The sequence below is a fragment of the Protopterus annectens genome, chromosome 13.part0 (genome assembly GCF_019279795.1).
Source record: "Protopterus annectens isolate FY-2018-M chromosome 13.part0, PAN1.0, whole genome shotgun sequence".
Lineage (NCBI taxonomy): Eukaryota > Metazoa > Chordata > Ceratodontiformes > Protopteridae > Protopterus > Protopterus annectens.
In genome coordinates, this window is record NC_056747.1 from 216195361 (window position 1) to 216217838 (window position 22478).

At 38.2% G+C, this 22478-nt stretch overlaps 1 protein-coding gene across 1 annotated transcript in view; it reads left to right on the top strand.

Moving 5' to 3' along the window:
• Positions 1–22478, top strand: part of MYO1F (myosin IF) — a 1136901-nt gene that overhangs the window by 1038357 nt on the left and 76066 nt on the right. Inside the window, exons 23-24 of the mRNA XM_044053742.1 lie at positions 3575–3721; positions 14511–14659. Of these exons, the coding sequence (XP_043909677.1) occupies positions 3575–3721; positions 14511–14659 (296 nt within the window). The remainder of the gene's footprint in view (positions 1–3574; positions 3722–14510; positions 14660–22478) is intronic.

Below are 22478 nucleotides of genomic sequence, written 5' to 3' on the forward strand. Positions count from 1 at the left end.
CATTCTGACAAGAAAGCACCCCAGCACATTATCAGGATGCAGAACAGTGGTATTTTTTATCCCAAAGTGTGCCTTTAGGACTTGCTAAGAGGTTATCCTGGGGAATACAGACATTATGTCATATGGAAGAAGATGGAAGATGGGGGAGAAGTCTGAGCTAAATATATCCACTGGTGTGCTGACTAAGTCCTCAAGGGCTCAGTGGGAGTTACTGCTATGTATCAACTCAGTCCAGTGCTAGGAATTATTCTGAGGTTTCTGGAACAATTGAAAAATGGCTTATGGTTATTCTTGACAGAGGAGATGATATTAGGTTCATCCATAACCTTGGCACATTTAATTTAGTTCCTAAATTCTTAGTTTAACCTCTTGAATTCATTTTATGCAGTGGGTTTTCAGTTTATTCCTAATGGTGAGGATTTTTTTTTCTCTTACTGTACCGTTTATATCACAAGCACTTGTTCCTAAATGTGGCATTGTATTTGTGATGAATTGGAACAGATGTCTCAATTTAGACATAATGGTGACAATAGAAACTCTCTGCAAATGCAGAGATGTTGGCTACTGGGGCCTGGTGGGTTGGGGTGGGTCTCTTAAACTATTCCAGGTCATCAGTTAGTTACAGTAAATTTTCCTCTGGTAAGTCTGTAAAGACAATAGGCTTTGTGGGCAATTCCTAGCTGAACCCTAAAAATACTGACTGGTGGTCAAATCTCACCAGAGATGGAAGTAATTACAGGTATGGAGCATACAGAGACTACATTTATGAGGACCAAGTGCAGTAAATTTGAGTCCCTGATAAGAAGGTGTAGTTCTTGGTCTAGAACGTTGTTTTGCTGAAATCCAAAAAGTGTTGTGCATATTTATTTGTATGCTCCATGGGTTCTGTAGATAGCTTGAATATGGTAAGGGATTTTATTTTATGGATAGCTACTAGGATATGGAGGAGTTTGATACCTTACTCTTGCCATATACGTGTATATGTGATGGAATTTCAAAGGAATATGAACACTGTAGCAGTAACAGAGGCATCCTCAATAGAGTGTCTTTCTGCTACTGAAGAATTTGCCTGCCACTCATGTTCTTCAGAGATGTTTGAAGATTACCGAAACTGGTGTGGCATGGTTGCTGGTTCTAACAACATGGTGAACATGACATTATGCTTTGATCAGAGTCTAATCTCCACATTTAGTAAATATCAATACCTCACAAATGAAAAGTCACCAAATGGTAGAAGTAAGTAGTTGCAGTCATGATGAGGCAATCTGTTCACTGGCTGGCAACAGACAGTGTAAGGACTGACTACAGTCCATTAGTTCCAGAATCATGTTCAATAATAGCCTCACATCAGGCATTGTGCCCACTGAATGGTGCACAGCAACAGTTATCCCACTCTGCAAAGGGGGAGCCACCACTGATCCCAGGAACTATCAACCTATTAGCCTGACGAGCCTGGTCGGCAAGGCCATGGAACGTATCACCATGGAACTCATTAACAGAGACATTGGTAACCTCCAAACTCTGGATCCCACCCAGTTCGGGTTTGTGAAAGGAAAATCATGCCTCCAGAACCTGATCGACTTCTTTGAGGCAGTCACCAAAGCCGTAGATGAGGGTAAGGTGGTTTACACAGCCTATCTTGACCTCGCAAAGGCTTTCAACACCATCCCCCATTCTGGAATTATAGCTAAACTCACTAAACTAGGTATAAATCCCTATGTCACAAGATGGGTTGCCAACTGGCTCACTAACAGAACCCACACTGAAAAAGTTGCAGACTCCAAATCTGACCTCAAAGCAGTGACAGGTGGAGTACCACAGGGTTCAATCCTGGGACCTCTCCTGTTTGGTATCTACTTCTCTGAAGTACAGGCTAACACAGATGGCCTCTGGCTAACGAAGTTCACAGATGACTGCAAACTAGGAGCCATAGTCAAGTCCCCAAATGATGTGGACATCCTACAGAAGGGCCTCGCTGAGACAGATGCCTGCTGTCAGAGCCATGGCCTCAAGCTCAATGCCAAAAAGTGCAGTGTCATCCCCTTTGGAAAAAACTCTGTACCCATGAACTACCACACAGGCAGCAATCTACTTAACACCGAATGTGTGATAAGAGACCTTGGGACCCAGGTGGATAGTAGTCTCTCCTTTGATAGTCACATCGCCACAGTAGTCAGGAAGTTCTTCTACATGGCACACCTCATTATAAAAGGGTTCTCATCCAGGAAAAAAGAGGTCATTCTTCCTCTCTACTCGACACTCATTAGAACCATTATAGAGTACAACGCCCCTTTTGGAATGTACCTCACAAGACATCTGCAGCAGCTGGAAAGGCCACAGAAGTACCTCACAAAGAGGATTACTGGCCTCAAACAAATGCCCTACACTGACCGTCTCAAAAAACTCCAGCTTTACTCCATAGCATATCGCCTACTCCGAGGTGATCTCTGCCTAACATATAAAGCTATGTCAAAACCAGAGCTGTTGGACATGCTACACCTAAAGAAATCCCAATCCTTCTGAGCTACATGCTCTAGGGACCTAAACCTTGTCACCACAATAAACATTACATGCTGGAGGGATAGATTCCTGTCCCAGAAACTTCCCATACTCTGGAACAGGCTACCCATCTATGTCAAGCAAAAGTTCTTCATTAGCACTCTTCAAGAAAAATCTTGATGAGTGGATGGGAAATAGGAAATACACCCCAGGGACCACTTCTGTGTCTCTGCTCGACAGTGGCACAAGAAAATAACTTTCTTGGGTGGTGTAAGCCAGGGAACCTTGTTGGTTAGGCTTATGTAGGCCCTTGGGCTGATAGCCTACTACCTACCTATGAACCTACTTTGTCCATTTGCTAAATATATCTTACACTGGCTTAGACTCCTCAAATCTCACAGCTTATCATTTGAAATACTATATACAAACAAAAAACACATTTATATATGTGTGTGTGTGTGTGTATATATATATATATATATATATATATATATACATATATATATATATATATATATGTATAGATATATATATAAATATATATATATATATATATATATATATATATATATATATATATATATATATATATATATATATATATATATATATATATATATATATATATATATATATATACACATGATTCTTAAAACTAAGTAAAATTTTGTCAGCACAAATTTGTTGCAGATTTTATGTTTGCAAAACTGTGTCTGAGCTCCTTAAATTAATTTTCAGAGCCCTTTCTCAAGTAAAGGTTTGACTATTATTGACATATTTTTCTATCAATACTTGAAATTATAACTTCGAAAAATACCTGACGACATTAAGCACATTCTTGTTTGTTTTTAATTAATAAGTAATGCCATTTTTATGCAAAATGCATTCCACAGCCTCTAATTGTAAAGTATTTTACTTTCTTCCAAAATGAAATATAAGGGAACCATTTCAGTCATTAAAGATTAAAAAAATGAAGTAAACTACTATAATTACATTTTTCAGACTAGTAGAATAAACAGTGCCTGGTGCTAACAGGACTATATCTTCGACCCTGAATTCTTATTTCTTTTTGTAGCACCAAGCAGGATGATTTCTTTATTCTTCATGAAGTGGAGTATGATAACCTTCTGGAGTCTGTATTCAAGACAGAGTTTCTTAGTTTGCTTTGTAAACGCTTTGAGGAACTCACCAAGGGCAAGCTTCAGCTCAGCTTTTCAGACACGTAAGTAGTAAATTCTTTCATGTAAATCAATAAGTGCAAAGTTATGATATACCAAACTGAGAAATAAGATTCTCGAAGACTGTGATTTAAATATAGAAAAAATAGAATATGCTATTGTTTCATAAATGGTTTTAAGGCATTAATCTGCATCAAACCCTTAGTTTTGTATGATTATTATACACTGAGAGAGCACAATCAGTTATCTATCAGAATAACGGCATATATACTATTTTATACTGTAACTAGTGCACAGATCTTTTAAGTGCAATAGAAAAGTTGTTACAATTAGCTGTAACTGAAGAATGGTTTGTTTGGTCTGATCATTTATAACTTGAAGTTTTTTTTTGTGGAAGGGTATGAAAAGAACTTATCTATTTCTTTTACAGAAAAACCTGAGGAAGTATATTTTTCAGTTTTAAATACCAGAGAGAGCAAAAAAAAAAAGCTAAAAGATGCTGTTGATCTTGTGTATCTGTTTTAATAGTGGTAATTATTAACTAAAATATAATGGCATTAACCTGAGAATTATATTTCTCAGATGCACAAAAACAAGTGCTTTTGACTCTGAACAAGCCTTTATCAAACTTCTTTATAAAGTCAAGTTTGCCATATATCTATCTATATATATATATATAATGATTTTTATTTTAAATGAGTATATATATATATATATATATATATATATATATATATATATATATATATATATATATATATATATATTGGGATGGGCTATAGTCCAATAGATATGCATAGCTAAGAGAATGATGTTGTTGTATATCACTCTATATTTTACTTGCTTCCTTTTGTTTGTTAAAAATGTTTGCTTAACCCTTAATAAATGTTTTACTTTAGTGATGCTAATATTATTTTGTGCTAGTGCTTACATTTGTCATTTTCAGTCCTTTGACAATCTATGTTACTGGCTACAATTTGTTAATGACATTGCTGTGCAATAAAATGAAAAGAAAAATCATTATATAAAAATTTATGATTGCCAATCCACATTGGGAGCTGGGGTTCCAGGTGACCAACCACTAGAGGACAAGATCAACCAAAAGTAGTATTGTCCTGATTGTCTAACATGATGGGAGAAGGCACCAATCAGGAAAATGTAACTTCAGAAGTGGGCCAATTATAGAGGAGTGAAACTATTGCGCGGTTGTGAAACTGAAGCTACTTAGGCTAATATTGCTGGCATCATCTAATCTAAGGGCTATGGTAATGCATAAAGCTAATGCATTAACATCTGCAGTAGTTAGGATTCAAGGGTGTACAGACACTACTGTTTTAAAATAAATGGCTGCCATTTTCCTGATCTGTTGTTTCATGAAGAGGAACAATGGAAAGTAAAGCCAAAACTTTCTAGGTAGATCTAAAGTATATAAGCTAGAGGAAGGGGACACTAGTAATAGTACACATAGTCACATTAGTTTAAAACAGACAAATTATAAGTAATGCAAGATGAAACTTGAGCTAATGTGGTTTTTGATGCCCCATTATCCACTAAAACTAAATCCTGCAATGTACACATGATTAATAAGTAGAATAAAGAAGAAATGCCTTATGGGAAAGCTGCCGTTGCTCAAAAATATGTATCTGAAGCTAAAGATTGAAGTGCATTGAATTTAAAATTAATCAAAATCAAAACTACATGAGGCAGGGATGCATATCTATAGTATATGTAGCACTTTGATGCATGAGGCCAAGTATTTGGGCAACACTGGGTCACCATGTCATCCCACACAACAAGATTCTCATGATCACCATACTAAGGAAATGAATTTACTTGGAAAACATAACTGTGATTGAAACTATCAGGCAAATCTAAAAAAAGTATGTGATGTTTTACTAAACTAAGACCATAAAGCATCATTACATATTTATGAGTAAAGTCTGACAGTTCTGTTCAAAACCATATTTTCCAAGTATACTCCCCTAAGACATGACTCATTAGCATACTGCTGTGGAGAAAGACATGTACACCTGATGCTACTCAAACACTTGTCCCTAGGGAATCCCAAGTATTGAACAAGTATATTATATATACTGCAGATATCTGTCTTTAGTCTCACATGCATTTGATTTTGAACAATTTTAAATACAATGAAAATGAGTCCTTAGCCCCACATGAATACTCTTCTGAATAACAATGGAGCTGCCATGAAGCATTATTTTGCTCATCCATCACACATAAATAAATTAAGGTGTTTAGTTGCATAGATTCATACAAAGTCACTTGGCATCCAGTCCATGAGACCACTTGAAGCCTAGCCCCATTTCCAAGAGAAATGTCTGGCTAAGGGACTTGCTTAGAGTCACAATGTATACATGTTAAGGCTGAGGGAATTGAACCCTGCACTATAGAAATCAGCTCATTTGTACCTTGTAGCCTTAATCTTTTGCCCTAATTGCCACACTATGACAGTGGTGACATTAGTCATTGTTACATCCCACATTCGGTACATTTTGTATGTTTTAAAAGACCTTGTTTACATTTTCCAGACAGTCATGAAGCAGGATTTTGTACCTTGTCCCCATATCTCTCTTACTGAAATGTACATACCTTAGCTCTTCTTAGCAACTTCTGCTTTACATTCCTTCTTACCAGCTGTTTCTCTTCTTCATCAAACCGCAGACCTCTTCAAGCTGGAAATGGAAATCATTGATTTTAACACAATTGTATCAGCATAGCCAAGGAACTTGACTATAACATATCCTAATCCATTGGCTTTGTGCAGTACTATAGTCCCCATACTATCTGGCATCATGGTTCCCCTTCACAAGATCGAATGAATGGAAGCTCAAAACCATTAAGCTCGAGCCCAGAATCTCGAACTTCCATTCACTCAAAATTGTGAATGGGAAGTTTAGGGCTTAAAAAAAAAAAAAGAGTTCACTTACCTTTTTGCAAGGGGCAAGGTCCCCCTGCATCCTCACAGCTAAATCTAAATGCTCCGTGACCGCACTATAGCGGAGGACAGGGAAATCTTCCGGTTTGCGCTTACACATATAGCGCAAACTGGAAGATTTCCCTGTCCTCTGCTGTAGTGCGATCTCTGAGTAGAAATATTTAAGTGAGGGTGTGTGGGGGACACAGACCCCACGTGGGGGGTGCAGGGGGTGAAGCCCCCTGCAAAAACATTAGAAAGGCGTCTGTTTTTTTTTTTTTAGTTCCCCTTCCCATTTTCGAGTTTTTGTAAATTCGAGATTCTGGTTTCGGGCTTATGAATTTCGAGTTTACAGATATTCGGTCATGTGAAGGGCAACTGGCATCATGGCTATTAGCCTAATTGGCTCCATTCCCAGAAATGCACAGTAGCATCACTCTTCTGTCATTGGCTCACATACACTATTCCCTAACCTTGATTGGTGCCTTTTCATATTAGGTTATACACCTGAAGTAACACACTCTGTGGCTGATATTTGCAGTGTAATGACTGTGTGCAGGTTGGTGATCATAAATTATTATAGTAAGAGTCTTAGTTTAAATGATTTATATATACACTGTAAACGTTTTAAGAAAGTCTGATTACATTTTTTTCAAAAACAAAAGTGCTTACTAAAGCAGTCAGAAAAGAAAAACAGAATGCAGTTTAGATTATTCTCAGAGGACAGATGTACATATAAAGGCATTTAGTTTTTGTAATAGGTTGACTGTGAGGATATTAAAAACAATTGCAGGAATAATACAGTATATATTACTATAAGAAGACATGAAGGATGTCAAAGAGAAGAAAGAGACAATCAACTGTCATCTATTTTTTTTGAGGAAGATATAAAAGAAAATATATTTAGAGAAAAAAAGGAGAGGAGAAAAGAGTGGGTAGTGGAGGAGAAAGGGAAGGGATTCAAGTAGGGTGGTTGGAGTGACAAGTCCAGGTGCTATTTAGGTATTTTTTTAGAATTTTCTTAAATTCTTGGACTTGGGTAATTGATCTAAGGTACAAGGGGAGCTTATTCCATGAAAGAACAGGAAAATAGCTATAAAGATTATGTCCATTGTATCTTTTTGTTTGTATACCTGTAACAGACATTTATCTGAGCTTCTGAGGTATCGAGAGGGATTATGTAGGGACAGAAGACAGGATAAGTTAGGGCAGGCAGAGGGCTTGTTAAGGATGGAATGGATAATGAGAAGTTGAGTGAATAGGAGGAGGTTAGGAAACTCTAGCCAGTTGAGCATTCAGAGAGTATAACAGTGGTGAGATTTTGGAGGTTGATTTGCTGAAAATCTTGCTACTTTATTGTAGGAGGTATCGAGTTTGGAAAGTATTGAGAACTATTAGTTAAAATTTTAAGAGAGTTCTAAGAAGAGGCAGAACGCTAGTTCTGAAATTTTTTTTGGAAAACCTACATTATGGCTGAAGAGGGACCCGAGACTAATCCTTCTACCTGATTAAGAAAGCATAAATAACATTGTGATTAAAAAAAATAAACAGAATGCTTCCTACTTTCCTGAAAATAAATAAATAAAAAAATAGAGTAGTGCCTGCTTCCCTCCTTGTATTGCCATTTTAAGATCCCCCATGCTCTTGCCTAAACTCTTATCACTATACAAATTGATCCTCCACCTCTGATTGCCAGTCTTGTCTACCTTTTTTTTGGATCTACAAAACAAGCACCGCAAAACATACACATAAATACACAAAAACATATTCGGAGGCACTAGGTACCAATCTGAAAAAGAAACAGTGCCCTCCAAAGCAGACAAGCAAGCAACCTGCACCTCCAAACACAAGCCAGAAAACACATACTTCACCTCAGCAGTGTGCCTCACGACAGCCCTTAAGGCAAAACACCATACCTAGCACACTAGTAATAGGAGACTCTATAGTAAGGCACACAGATGTTCCACTCACCAGGCTGAACAAGGAGAAGGTTACTGTCAGCTGCCTGTCGGGTGCTCGGATCCGCCACATAACACAGGCACTTAGGTCACTCCAGAACAAGTACAAGTATGATGCTGTCATTGCACATGTTGGTGTGAATAATCTAAGACTTACCTCCCTGGACTACATGAAAAGAGACATATCTGATCATGTAGCCCAAGCTGGTATGACCCTGACCTTGAGTAGCATACTACCTTCACCTAGAATGATACAACAATACAAAGACAAAATGATCAATTTCAACAATTGGCTAAGCTTCTGGTGTCATTCTAAGGGGATCCAGTGTCTGTCTGCCTAGGATGACATGATAGACAAGCCTCGCTATATCGCCAGAGATGGTTTGCACCTGTCACCCCTAGGCTTTCGAATACTGGCCAAGGCTCTTGCCATCCCCATAGTACCTTTTTTAGGCAAGGCTCAAAGGACAAACCAACCACTGTAACCAGCACAGGTAACCAAAAACTAAAGGTAATGCTACTCAACGCCAGAAGTCTCAACCTCAAAATGCATGCACTCATGGCACTCCTCAGTATGGAGAAAATCGATGTTTGTGCAGTGACGGAAACCTGGTTCAAGGCTCCAGAGAGCACTCCAGCACTACCAGGTTACAATTCATATCATACCTTCCAGCCTCAGTTACCGGATTGCAGTACAAAGAGTGGAGGTGTATCCATATTCATCAAGGATACCCACATCTCCAGGTTAGTGGTGCAGCATGATGCCCCAGAGATCATCCACGCGCAACTATCAGCAGGCAAAACCACATTTCAAGTTGTAGGCTGTTATAGATTGCCCACCATGTCCCAAGATGCTCACTCAGCATTCCTTGAGGCATTGGAAAATGTAAAGGTCCTACTAAACACCATAATTTTGGGTGATTTCAACTACCCTGGTATAGACTGGGTGAACTACCAAAGTTCTAACTCCTATGCTCAGCGGTTCATAGAATTTATAAATTCAAATGTCCTTGAACAACTGGTATGTTCTCCCACTAGAGGGGACAACATGTTGGATTTAGTCATCACAAATATGGGCGCCCATTGTACCACACCCATTATCACTCCCTCCTTGGTCAGATCCGACCACAAACTGATAACCCTGGACATCCTCACCCCTCCACCTCCCCAAGTCAAAGAAACCATAGTCAAAAACCTTTCCAAAGCAAACTTCAAACTACTTGCATCAGAAGTGGAAAGCTTCACTATTCCCTTGCAGAAGGATAATGATATCCAGGATGCAGAATCCTACACCAAGGCACTTTATATGCATCTTCAGGATTGCATGGACCATGCTATCCCAAATAAAACCAAGACTCCTTCCTCAAGCAAGAAGAAACCAGTCTGGTGGACCCCAGCCATAAGCAAACTATACAATAAAAGGAGGAGACTTATACAAAAAAGGCCAAATCTCAAGTAGAAAAATCATCCATGATCAGCATTAGTAAAAAATTAAGGGTCCTCATCAAGTCAACTAAAGCCAATTTCGAAAAGAAAGTTTCCAAGGATCCCAAGGATAACCATAAGGCCTTCTATGGTTACGTTAAAAACCTAAATGGCAACGCTCAGGTCTGTTCTGAGCTAGTACAAAATGGAACAAAATACACTGACCCCACTGACATTGCCAACATCTTGGCTGATAGGCCCTGTAGGTGGGTGGGTGGGGGGGATTTGCAATGAACCTATTACTATTCCAGGGGATTGTGTAACTCCAGTTATTACTGATACGTTGGTTAATAAGGCTCTATCTAAAGCTAAAAACACTGCCTCCATGGGACCAGATGATGTCCCGGGCTGTGTCATACGCGAGCTCCAAAATGAATTAACCCCGCATCGGAATACCCTGTTCAGTCTTAGCCTCTTGACAGGATATGTGCCCATAGAATGGCGCACAGCAACGGTGGTTCTGCTGCACAAGGGTGGGCCCACAACCAACCCTGGGAACTACTGACCAATAAGCCTGACCAGTCTGATTTGTAAGGCAATGGAGCAAATCATTATGGAACTCATAAATGGAGAGATTGGGAACCTCCAAACACTTGACTCTACACAGTTCGGCTTCGTCAAGGGCAGATCATGCCTCCTGAACCTGATGGGCTTCTTTGAGACAGTTGCTCAGGCTATAGATAAGGGAAAGGAGGTACACACGACTTACCTTGACCTTGCTAAAGCATTTGACACCATTCCCCAGTCGGGTATTATTGATAAACTCACCAACCTGGGCATAAACCCTTATGTCACAAGATGGATCGCAAACTGGCTCTCAGACAGATCCCACAAAGTAAGAGTAGCGGGATCTATGTCTGAATCCAGACCAGTAATGAGCGGTGTGCCTCAGGGCTCTGTTCTGGGGCCCCTCCTGTGTTGGCATATACTTCTCAGAAGTACAGGTAAGCACTGAAGGGCCGTGGCTGACCAAGTTTATGGACGACTACAAACTGGGTGCTATAATAGAGTCTCCGGCTGACATGGATATCCTCCAGAAGGGTCTTAATGAGACTGATGCATGGTGTCAAAGCCATGGTCTCAAGCTAAATGCTAAAAATGCGTAGTAATCCCCTTTGGAAAAAAACAGAGTACCCGCGAAGTACCACATAGGAGGTAACCCACTGAAATCTGAAGAAGTAATAAGGGATCTAGGGACCCAAGTAGATAGTCAGCTTTCTTTTGATAACCATGTTGCCAAGGTGGTTAGAAAATCCTTCTATGTGACCCATTTGATCACGAAAGTGTTCACATCAAGATCTAAGGATGTAGTGGTGCCCCTCTACTCTTCCCTCATCAGACCCATTATTGAGTACAATGCACCAATTGGAATGTACCTGGCTAGACATCTCCAGCAGCTGGGGAGACCACAGAGGTACCTAACCAAGAGAATTACTGGCCTCAAACAGTTGCCCTATGCAGCATGATTGAAAAAAAACTAAGGCTTTTCTCTGTTGCATACCGCCTTCTCAGAGGCGATCTCTGTCTAACATACAGAGCCATGTCCAACCCAGAACTGTTGAACATGCTCCATCTTAGCAAAACCAAATCTACTCGAGCTACATGCTCTAGGGATATAAATCTCAGCATAACAATGAATAGAACATGGTGGAGGGATAGATTCCCTTCGCAAAGACTTGCCTTGCTATGGAACAAGGTCCCGATCTACATAAGACAGAGCCCCTCACTATCACTCTTCAACAGGAACCTTGACGAGTGGATAGGTAACAGAAAGTTCACACCAGGGATCATACCAACAACTCTACTAGATAGGGGCCAAAGGTACTAGCTGCTAGATCAAGGGCCTAGGGAACTAACTAAAGGGGAGGTGAATACCGCACAATGTGCCTGGGCTCATATATGCCTTTGGGCAGATAGCCCAGTACCTACCTATGAACCTATTTGTTTGCCATTATTCCACACTGTCCACTCTTTGCAACTTCTGAGTTGTATCCTTCACATAATTATACTTATTTGCTCAGCCTCACATCCACAGAAACATAAATAGCAGCTTTATCTTTTCAAAGAGTGTGCATTCTTCCCCTCTCAGGAGTGCTTTTGGCATTCAAATACACTATCTTTATCATCCCCCTAACTTCCTTTTTTTTGGGTAACCTTATTTTCTGTACTTCGTTTTCTTAATAGGGCACACTTGCAAATTCATTATTTCTATCTCCAGGCCTCAAATCTTTTTTTTTTTTAATATTACCACTCGTTTTACTTTTGTAAAACTGAAAATCATTTTGAGGTCCCTATTTTTATAGGCTCTAAATTTGTCCAAGAAGTATACTTTCTATCTAACCTTAAGTTTCTTTTTAAGGAATCTACAAAATCCATACATATCTGTGCAGTTTTCTTCATTTCTTCATCTGAAACATCGCTCTGTAGCGATTCCTAATTTTTCTGTGTTCTCAAGCATTTGCCAATATTTCTTCCTCCAGCTCTAAACTTTGTTCGCAGTTTAGTCTCTCCAATTTTCTGTTAATGCTATTTGATTAATTTCTATGCATACAGTGTCGTTTCTTGCTACTTCACTACATTCATTGAAACCGCAGTCAATAGCACAAATCGGAGCTCTACGTTGTTCACTCAAATTGACAGTTTAATTACATAATACATGTAGTAATAATGCCATAATTTGACACGTCCCTCTGTTTCACAATGAAAACATCTTTAAAGCTATTTTACAAGGGTAATGAGATGACACACCGTATTCTACTAGATGAAGTTTGAGGGTGGTGCAAACCTTTTTGAGGCTGCAGCAATGAGAGGGCAGCAGTGTTCCAGCTGAGGTTGAAGAAAACTTTTTCCAGGATCTCTCCTAGCAGATTGGAAGAGGATATATGAGACTTTCTGAGACCAGAAGAGGAGATTTTGAATTTTAGTTCTGTTCTTTTCAATGTGACCATATCATGGTTCTTAATATAGCTATATTTTTGCCTCCACTGTTCTCTTTTTCCAACCCTGTGCTGCAGTTTACTGTCATGCTCCAATGACTACATTACCCACCCCTGTCCAAAATAACAATCTGTCTTCATATCCATAAAATATCAAATAAACTAAAGCTCCTGTACACTAAAATATCTACACCATCTCACTTCACTTATGCATTCTACGCCTTTCCCTCCATTTATCTAGTCCTCTCTCCCTCCCCATACTGTTTTCTGTTTGACTGTTTGACTTCACTAATGGCATGTTATATTGCTAACCATTATAGGGAACATTTTGCATGCTTTCAGTGTATTGTATAGTACTCACCTTTGTGCGAATGCTTGTAGAAAATCAATGTATTGTTTGTTGTAATTTCATGCTAATCACTGTGTTATATTCTTTTATTTCTATGTATGTCTTTTTATGTCTCCTAAACTGAACCTGAAATAGGTCTTGTTGAATTAGTGTTCTACTGTGGTAATTCAAACAATTAACTCTAAACAATCCTCTTCAATTTTAAAGTGTTACAAGAAATATAAATAAATGGCAGTCAGATGATAACAGCAAACATGCTTAAAACATCAAATAAAGAGAAAAAATATATAAAACTCAGGACTGACATAAATTTAAGTCTCATTTACAGTATGTGTTTCTTAGGATAGCACAGTTATTAAAATATAAATATAATATCATTATTTTTCATGCCTTATAGTTAAACAGCTCAACAATGCTTTGGTCAAGATAATATAACAGAAATCAAAGGCCTCATAATGCTCAGTGTTATATTTAATAGCATTTATATTACGCTGTTGAAAACTCAAACTGTCGACAGTGTAATAATCGACATGAAAATGTCGAAACCCCCGAACATCTAACACACACAAAAAAAGAAAAAAATACCCAAACACAACACAAATTGCTCTATGCAGGTCGGCAAGCCCCCCTGCACCCCCCACCCCCGCTACTTAAATATATAAACTCCGAAATCACACTATATTGCAGTAAATAGAAATCTCCCCTTATGGAGATTTCCATTTACACGCGTGATGACTTTTGCTTTCGACATTTTGGTGCCGACAATATCAGCTTCGATATTGTCGGCCTTCGACAGGGTGAAGTAGACCCATTTAATACAGTCAGTAAACCTTGTTTATCACTAATTAGGTCAATACAACATAGCATAGTATAAGGTGGGTTTAATCAGTGTAAAAATCTGGTGAGCAAAACACTGCAGAGGTTTTCGGAATACTGTTCGTAAGTCCCCTTTGATCCCTATTGTTTAACAATATGACCATGGAATCATTGGTACTCCAACTTAGATGTTAACAGATGAGTAGGACACACCTAAGAGCAGCGGCAAAATGCTGCAAACAAATGCCACCATTAAAGCCTTGGAAACAGAATACTAGTGTGGGAAACAATATATAAAATCACATTATTCTGTGCAGCTAGACAACTTTACTGTGTTATTTTTCACTCCAACAGACTACAGTTCAAAGTGAAGAAGGAAGGCTGGGGAGGAGGTGGAACTCGTAATGTCGTCTTCAGCAGGGGCCAAGGAGATCTGACTATGATAAAACCTGCAGGGAAGACACTTAATGTTAGCATTGGAGATGGACTGCCCAAGAACACAAGTAAGTTTTCAACTCACATTTAGACAATCCATATAAAGGTATTTCAAAATGTGCCATGGGTGTTTGTTCATGTGTATGGAGTATTGAAGTAGGGATATGAGATGCATCTGTTGATTAAAGTTATGTAGATACCACTTTATTGATTCCTTAAGCAGGAACTGACAATAGTGAGGGGCAAGCTGGATACTGTGAGTTACACGTTTCTCATTGCTAAAATCTCTTCCTGCCTTTGGAGCCCCAGAATGACTGCTACCTTCAGTTAATTTCTGATGTAATTCAGATATTTCATGGCAATAACCATGTTGTAGAGTTTTTCTTTTAGCATCATGTATGTAACATTTGCATTTTGTCATTTTCTTCAAAGAAAAGTTAAAACAATTACTTTTAATGTAAAGCCTCCTGACTGTATCTTTGCATATATTAGTGTATTTTCACTATAGAGATACAGTACAAAAAACATCAAAGGAGAACATGGTGTCATAAGAGTTAATAGAGGACAAGTTTATTTGACCCCATAAGAGGGGTTATTGGGGGAAGATCAGATGAAAGTCCTTATTAGGAACTAATGAAAGTAAAAAATAACGGCAGCAACTTCTAGTTTTTAAGGGACTATTGTACAACAACTCTGTGGTCAGTCCAGTTCTGACAAGAATTTATAAGTTGTGCAATGAAAAAGGACTTCTTTACAGTAGTGGATATGTGGTGACCAAAGGACAGTTCATTGTCAGCATACGTTCCCAGATCCCTGTCTATCAGATCAACTTTCAGGTATGTTATCAATGTAATAGCTCAAGGGAAGTCATGGTTGTAGAAGGATATGATTGTCCATTTCTTGGAAGTTAGTTTTCACAGGTTCATAGATTCTTAATAAGTACCTGACATGCTGCCCATCTTGGCCATTTTAAGTTTAGCCAGTTTCCTTCAAAGGTGAGAACCAAACCCTGTACTTTGTGTCTGTGTGGGAAACATATTAACCATTATGCTATTTATTTGGGAAAGGCCTTTTTGGAAGATTTGGTGTCCCCTGGATAGTTAATGATGACACCAGGTTTTCAGCCATCTGCAAACTTGGCCAGCCACAAATCCTTTAACTGTTACCTTGACCTCCAAGAATTAAATAACAAAGAGGAGTAGCCCACAAACTGAACCCTGGAGTATACTGCCAGTGACAGATCATATGAAGGAGGTAGAGCTGCTCACCCTAATTTCCTGGGTTTTCTTTGTGATCCAGTTTGCAATCCAGTGAGTTAAATGAGAATATGCATTCAGCTGGGAGAGTTTATGATAGCCAAATGTGGGATGATGTTGAAGACCTTTGCAAGGTCTGAATATGTAGTGTGTACCAATTTGCCCTCATCCATTCATTCAGTAGAATAAAAGTTGTTAACCAGGTTAACTATGCAGTATTATCCCTTGACAAATCTAAACTGGCTTGAGTTGAGAGTTTATAGGTTACCTATATCGTTATGTATTAACTGCGTTATTTACCTTACAGATGAGGGTGATCAGGCTTATGGATCTATAATTAAAGATTATATGATAACAAGTTCTTACCCTTTTACTTGTGCAGTATAAGTTCTCCTTAACATGATAAGTCTAATCTCTCTCTTCTTCTAATCTTTTATGGAAGCTAACCATGGTTGTGCAAAGGGGGGAGCAAGACAAGCCTCTTTGCAAATAAAAATAGATATGGGCAATGAAGCATAGTGGCTACTTGCTATTCCAGTATGGAGTACTTCTAATAACTATTGCACATATAGAAATGTATACTGTGTATATGCTCAAATAGTTATATAGACATGTTTATGGAGCTTTTCTCCCCAGGTCTCCACTGAAAAAGGGTTATGGCCCGGCTGGACTAACCCGGTCAACAAATGTCAAATAAATGAATAAATATGCAAGGATGCCCTTTTACTTCATCCCTTTAACATGAAAATGTGGCTAAGAAAGGCAAAGTCAGAGAGGCAGGAGACAAGAACAGAGTCTTCAATTTGAGTGTGATGCCATATTCAGAGTTCAACCTCTTCAAATGGCTTTAGCTAGGGCAAGTATGCATTACACTCCCTTGATATGCGACATTTAAGACAACTTCTCTGTGATTTATAATGAAATCAACATCATATAAACGGCAATATTCTAGAAATGTTTGTGTTTTAACATACCTCCCAAATGTACAGATTTTCACAGAATGTCCAGATTTTTGCCTCACATTTTTGGCCTGTTACACATTGTGGTTTTCTGGCAAATCATTGCCAAATCATTGAGGACTGAAGTCAGAAAATAATAACAGACATTTGAAATTCAGTTGTCATACCCTTCAGAAAAGTCATGCTAATGCAAAACCAGTTATTCTATCTTTCTAAGGTTATAAGAGCAATATTTTAAAAATTGTCCCTATTTTGGGGTCTTTTTCCCCCTGCCATTTGTGTTTTTGTCCAGATTTTGTGCTCAAAAAGGTTAAGAGCTATGGTTTTAAATGCTGGTCTGTCCTACTGAGCAGAGTGCATATTGGAAGGAGGCCCAAGGAGAAAGCCACACGTCCAAAAATGGTATATAACAGCATATATTGATTCGATTAAATGCCTACAACCACACAGGACTCAATAATATGTGTTCCCTAATGTGTATTTTGAAATTGAAAAATCTAATGAGATAGTATTGGGGACCTATCCCCTAAATTAATTTTTACATTTTTAAGTTTTATACTCATATTCACTGTTCTATTAAATTGCTGGACAGAAGTTTAACATATTTTTGTTTTCACTAGTGTAAGTGTGGATTTTAGAAATATTAACATGGTCATTTTAAATATATGCTGTTATTTCTTAAATAGATGTGACTAGCATTTTAAAGTTTTAGCTGGGATGTCATGTGACTTACTCAGCTGGGATGTCATGTGACATACTGAGAGGGTTATTTAAACTGCTTCTTGTGAATGAAGTACTTGTATCTGATGAAGTTCAACTATTTAGTGTGGACAAAAAGCACTTTACAATAAATTACTTTGTTGTTCCAGGCGTGGTGCCTTATTCTTTGGGATTGTGCAGTTTGTTTTTTTGTTTAATTAGAATAAGTTTGTCTTTCGTGAATGATGGCAACCAATACACGGATTCAACCCCTGAATTGTTTTCCAATACTGGGAGAGATGCGATGATTTAGGCAACCTGACCATCCTAGTTCAAGCTCTTTCCCAACAAGTGGAAAGGCTTAGTCACAGGTCGGATTTGCTTAACCCAGCACAACAGCAACAACAACAAGACAACTCACTCTACACGACCTAACAGTGGAAATGCTTCTTCTGGTGTTTTTTGGGTTGTTAAACCAAGTTACTTCTCAAATTCAACATGTGAACTTGCAGAATGGACTTACAAACCAACTTAACAACCCAGCACAAAAACCAGTGAATAAAAAGCTATCCACGAGGCTTATTGGGTTTCCAACGTTAAAGGATTGGCTAACTTCACCATTGGGCTTTAATGCATCTAATTCAGCACAAATAATTGGGAACTCGGCTAGGGATAAGGTGAATATTTCTGATTTGTTAAATATATTTCACCAGAATTTGTTAAAATATAAAAAATTGCGCCTAGAAATCGAATATTTTCAGGAATGTATAAAACTTGAAATAGTACCTAAAGGGCTAAGAATCTGTCAGTATCCCACAGGTTTGGTCCAAGATTATCACTTTTATTTGGACTTAATTAAGTTATTTAATCAACAGGGGCTGGACTTACTAGATTTAATGTGCAAACACTACAGTTTGTTTGCAGAGGAAATAGACGCAATTTCCATACTGGATGTTCAGATTAAAACTCACTTGGACTTTGACCGTTATAGATACAATTATACACGTGTCTTTCAGAGTATAGACCAACACATTAACAAAATTAAACTAACTAAAGTCAAGAAATTAGAAAGGGATCGTGCTCAGTACCTAAACGGGACTGCCAATCCACACCCTCCTACATCACAAGCATGGAACGTCAGAGGAGGCGGTGCCAACTATGGGCTCAGTGTCAATCACGCTAGTAATGAAGGGAATAGTGATCAAGCTGCGTCTGCACACACCGACTGTGAGCAGGTTTCCAACTATGACTATGAAAGTCCAGAGCAAAATGAAACTGTGAGAAGGAGCGCGCGTGTACAAAATCAACAAACATGCTCCTGTTTTAATGATAACCAGCACAACAGCAATAACCAGCCTCCTCAAAACACGTCCAACCAGGGTTTTACCAGAGGGAAGTACCAGCACAAATGGAACCAACGGAAGAAGCATAACAAATGGAGGTAAAAAACTCAGCAGAAATTAATGACATCACTTATTTTAGTAATCCTTTTGTTATTAAAAATACTGAGGGTGACTTTTATATTTACAAGTATTCCATATTTGATGTGACTTTTGAACTTGCTAACATTCTGACTAAGGGGCTGACCTTCATTCCCTCGAGGAGAATGGACATTGCTGAATGTATTTTAGACCTGAAACATTTTGTAAAAAAAATTTAATTTAAAAGCTCTTCTAGGTAATACTAGTTTAGAGAACCAACAGTTTAGGATAGCCAGCTTGCTTAATCCACCACTGCATAACCTTTTACATACTTTTAAATGAGTTTGTGAACTTTATTTCAGGATGTTACAGCCCACCAGTAAAAGGTCTGCAAGTAACTATAACTAGAGTAAGGATGAGTAAGCCTGGCTTAATGTGTTAAGGTCAACTAATGTCAGAGTCATGAAACCAGATAAGGGTGGGGGGCTGGTATACATGGACTCTGCCGATTATTATAACAAGATTGAATCTATTTTGAATGCTGATTCTTACCAACACGTTTCATTAAATGAATACAATATAGTTAATCAACATATAAGAATTTACATTAATGACATACACATTGAAGGAAAAATAGATGTAAATTTATACAACTACATGCAGATACTGACACCTACAGCACCAGTCATGTTCGGAGTCCCTAAAATTCATAAGGACCTTCAAAATCCACCACTAAGGTCCATTGCAGATGGTAGAAATTCAGCTACATATGCATGTACAAAAGTGGTGGATTCAATGTTGAAAAAATAAGTACAAACTGAGGCACAAATTTGCAGGGACTCCTGGACATTTCTTGAAAAAATTAATGAGCTTGATTTCAACACACAGTGCATGTAAGAAACATTTATACATCCATACCACATGACCTAGGCATAGAATGGGTGGCAAATATTTTAAGGAGTAAAGGCGCCCCAAGCACAGATATTTCCTTGGTTGAAGAATTACAATTTCATTCAGTTTAAAAAGAACTTTTATTTACAAACAATGGGAGTAACAAACAATGGGAGTGGCAATGGGGTCACCTTGTGGCTCCAGTTTTGCCAACTTAGTAATGGCTTATTGGAAACACACATTTTCAACAGCCAGGAAATTACCAGTCTAATAGTATATTTTCCACATTACCTGGATGACATTTTTTTGCTAATAAAAGGTAACAAACTGGTAGGTGAAAAATGTGTGCATTATTTCAACACCACCACCCAATGTTTAGAATTCACTCACAACTTTCACGAACATGAAATTTCCTTTCTAGATGTACAACTAAGAAAAAACAATGAGGAGGTGAGATATGAAGCTAAAATTTTCAGGAAACCAACTTATTCAAACACATTCTTGACCTACACAAGTGCCCATCCATACCACCAAAAAAGATCAGTGGTTAAAGGACAACTCGTATAGGCTGCTAGTATGGTGACTACTGAAATGGATTTCCACAATGAATGTGAATTTTTAAAACAAATGTTTATGAGAAGAGCCTACCCAACCTCATTATTGGATGACTTAATAGATGAAGTCAGGTCCAAAAGGTATAATGGTTTTTATAGGCCAGTTTTAAACATAAATCTGACTGTAAACATTTCTTCCCAGATACTACACAGTCATAGGAGTCAATACATGTAGTAAAACCAACTCTTGCTTCAGAATGTGACTTCAGTCTAGGTTTTGTCATGACATTTAACTTGGACTTTAGCTACATTAGAGATATAGTTTGCAATAACTGGAATATTCTCACGGAAGACAAGGAATTAGTAGCGAAGCTGGGGCCTTCTCCTAAATTTATTTTGAGAAGAGCTACCAATTTTAAAAATCTGCTCAAACAAACACTAAATTCAACTCAGTTTATGCAGGAATGATGCAATGCAGGAATTGCCATTACTGTAGGTACATGGACGTCGGCCTCACAACAATAGTGGAAAATAATAAGATACCTTGTAGAATGAAACACAACTGTAACTCTGTGATGGCGGTTTATTTAGCCAAATGTCAGTTGTGTGAATCATTTTACATAGGCAAGAAAGAAAAAAGGCTTAAGGATAAAGTCTATAAGCATGTATATAGTATCAGTAGACAAAAAATGGGAAATGCTTTGGCAAAGCATATCTTTATGAATCCTGAACACACATTTAAATTTCAAGTTATAGATCAAGTGGCACAGAATCCTAGGGGAGGACCCATCCAGTAAGAACTCGAAAGAGTTATTTGGTAAATTCGATTAAATGCCTACAAACACCCAGGACTCAGTGATATGTGTTCCCTAATGTGTATTTTGAAATTGAAAAATCTAATGAGATAATATTGGGCACCTTTCCCCTACATACATTTTTATGTTTTATACACATATTCACTGTTCTATTAAATTGCTGGACAGAAGTTTAACATATTTTTGTTTTAGCTAGTGTAATTGTGGATTTTAGAAATATTAACATGGTCATTTTAAATACATGCTATTTCTTAAATAGGTATGACTAGCACTTTAAATTTTTAGCTATGATGTCATGTGACTTACTGAGAGGGTTATTTTAAACTGTTTCTTGTGAGTGAAGTACTTGTATCTGATGAAGTTCGACTATTTGGTGTGGACAAAAAGCACTTTATAATAAATTAAGTTGTTGTTCCAGGTGTGGTGCCTTATTCTTTGGGATTTTGCAGTTTGTTTTCTTGTGTTTCATTCAAAGTAACTATTGGGCCTGACACCTCCACAGGAGCAAAAAAACTGAAGAACTTTTCCAAAGCTGATTTCAGACTACTAAGTGATGGTACAAAAAAAGTTTTATGCCCACCCCCCACACACAGACAACAATGGCCGTTATGCAGAGGTGTACTTAGATGCCCTGTACAAACACTTAATCAGCTGTACAGACTCGACTATACCTGACTGGATCTAAACCAGGTCCTCACAAAAAAAAAGTCATCCTGGTGAACCTCAAGTATAAACAGGTTCTATAACAAAAGGAAGAAACTGATGCCTAAGAATAAGAGGGAACTGACCCAGCAAAGGAAGAATTCCCTCCTCAGCTTGAACAAGCAAATCAGAAATCTCGTGAAATCCTCTAAAGCTACGTATGAAGCTAAAATAGAGTTCCTAGCTAAAGATAATCATAAGGCATTCTTTAATTATGTCTGAGACCTAAAAAGGATTTCCCAGCTTTCTGCAGAAATGGTAGTAGATGATACCACTCATAGTGCACTGGAGGAAACTGGCAACCTGCTAGCTGACAGATTTGATGCAAACTTCACCCCCCCTGGCCCCACCATCCATACATCAAAGCATACCTGACACCAGTCCTCAGCCTAGTAGCTCTAGAGATCAGGTCTTATCTGTGCTCTCTAAGGCCAACAACATGGCCTCAGTGGAAACAGATAATATCCAAGCCTGCTTATTAAGCAATCTAAAACAGGACTTAGCAGACCCACTTAGTGCTCTCTTTAACCATAGTCTGAAAACTGTCTTTGTTTCAGTGGAGTGGAGAACAGCAACAGTAATCCCTTGCA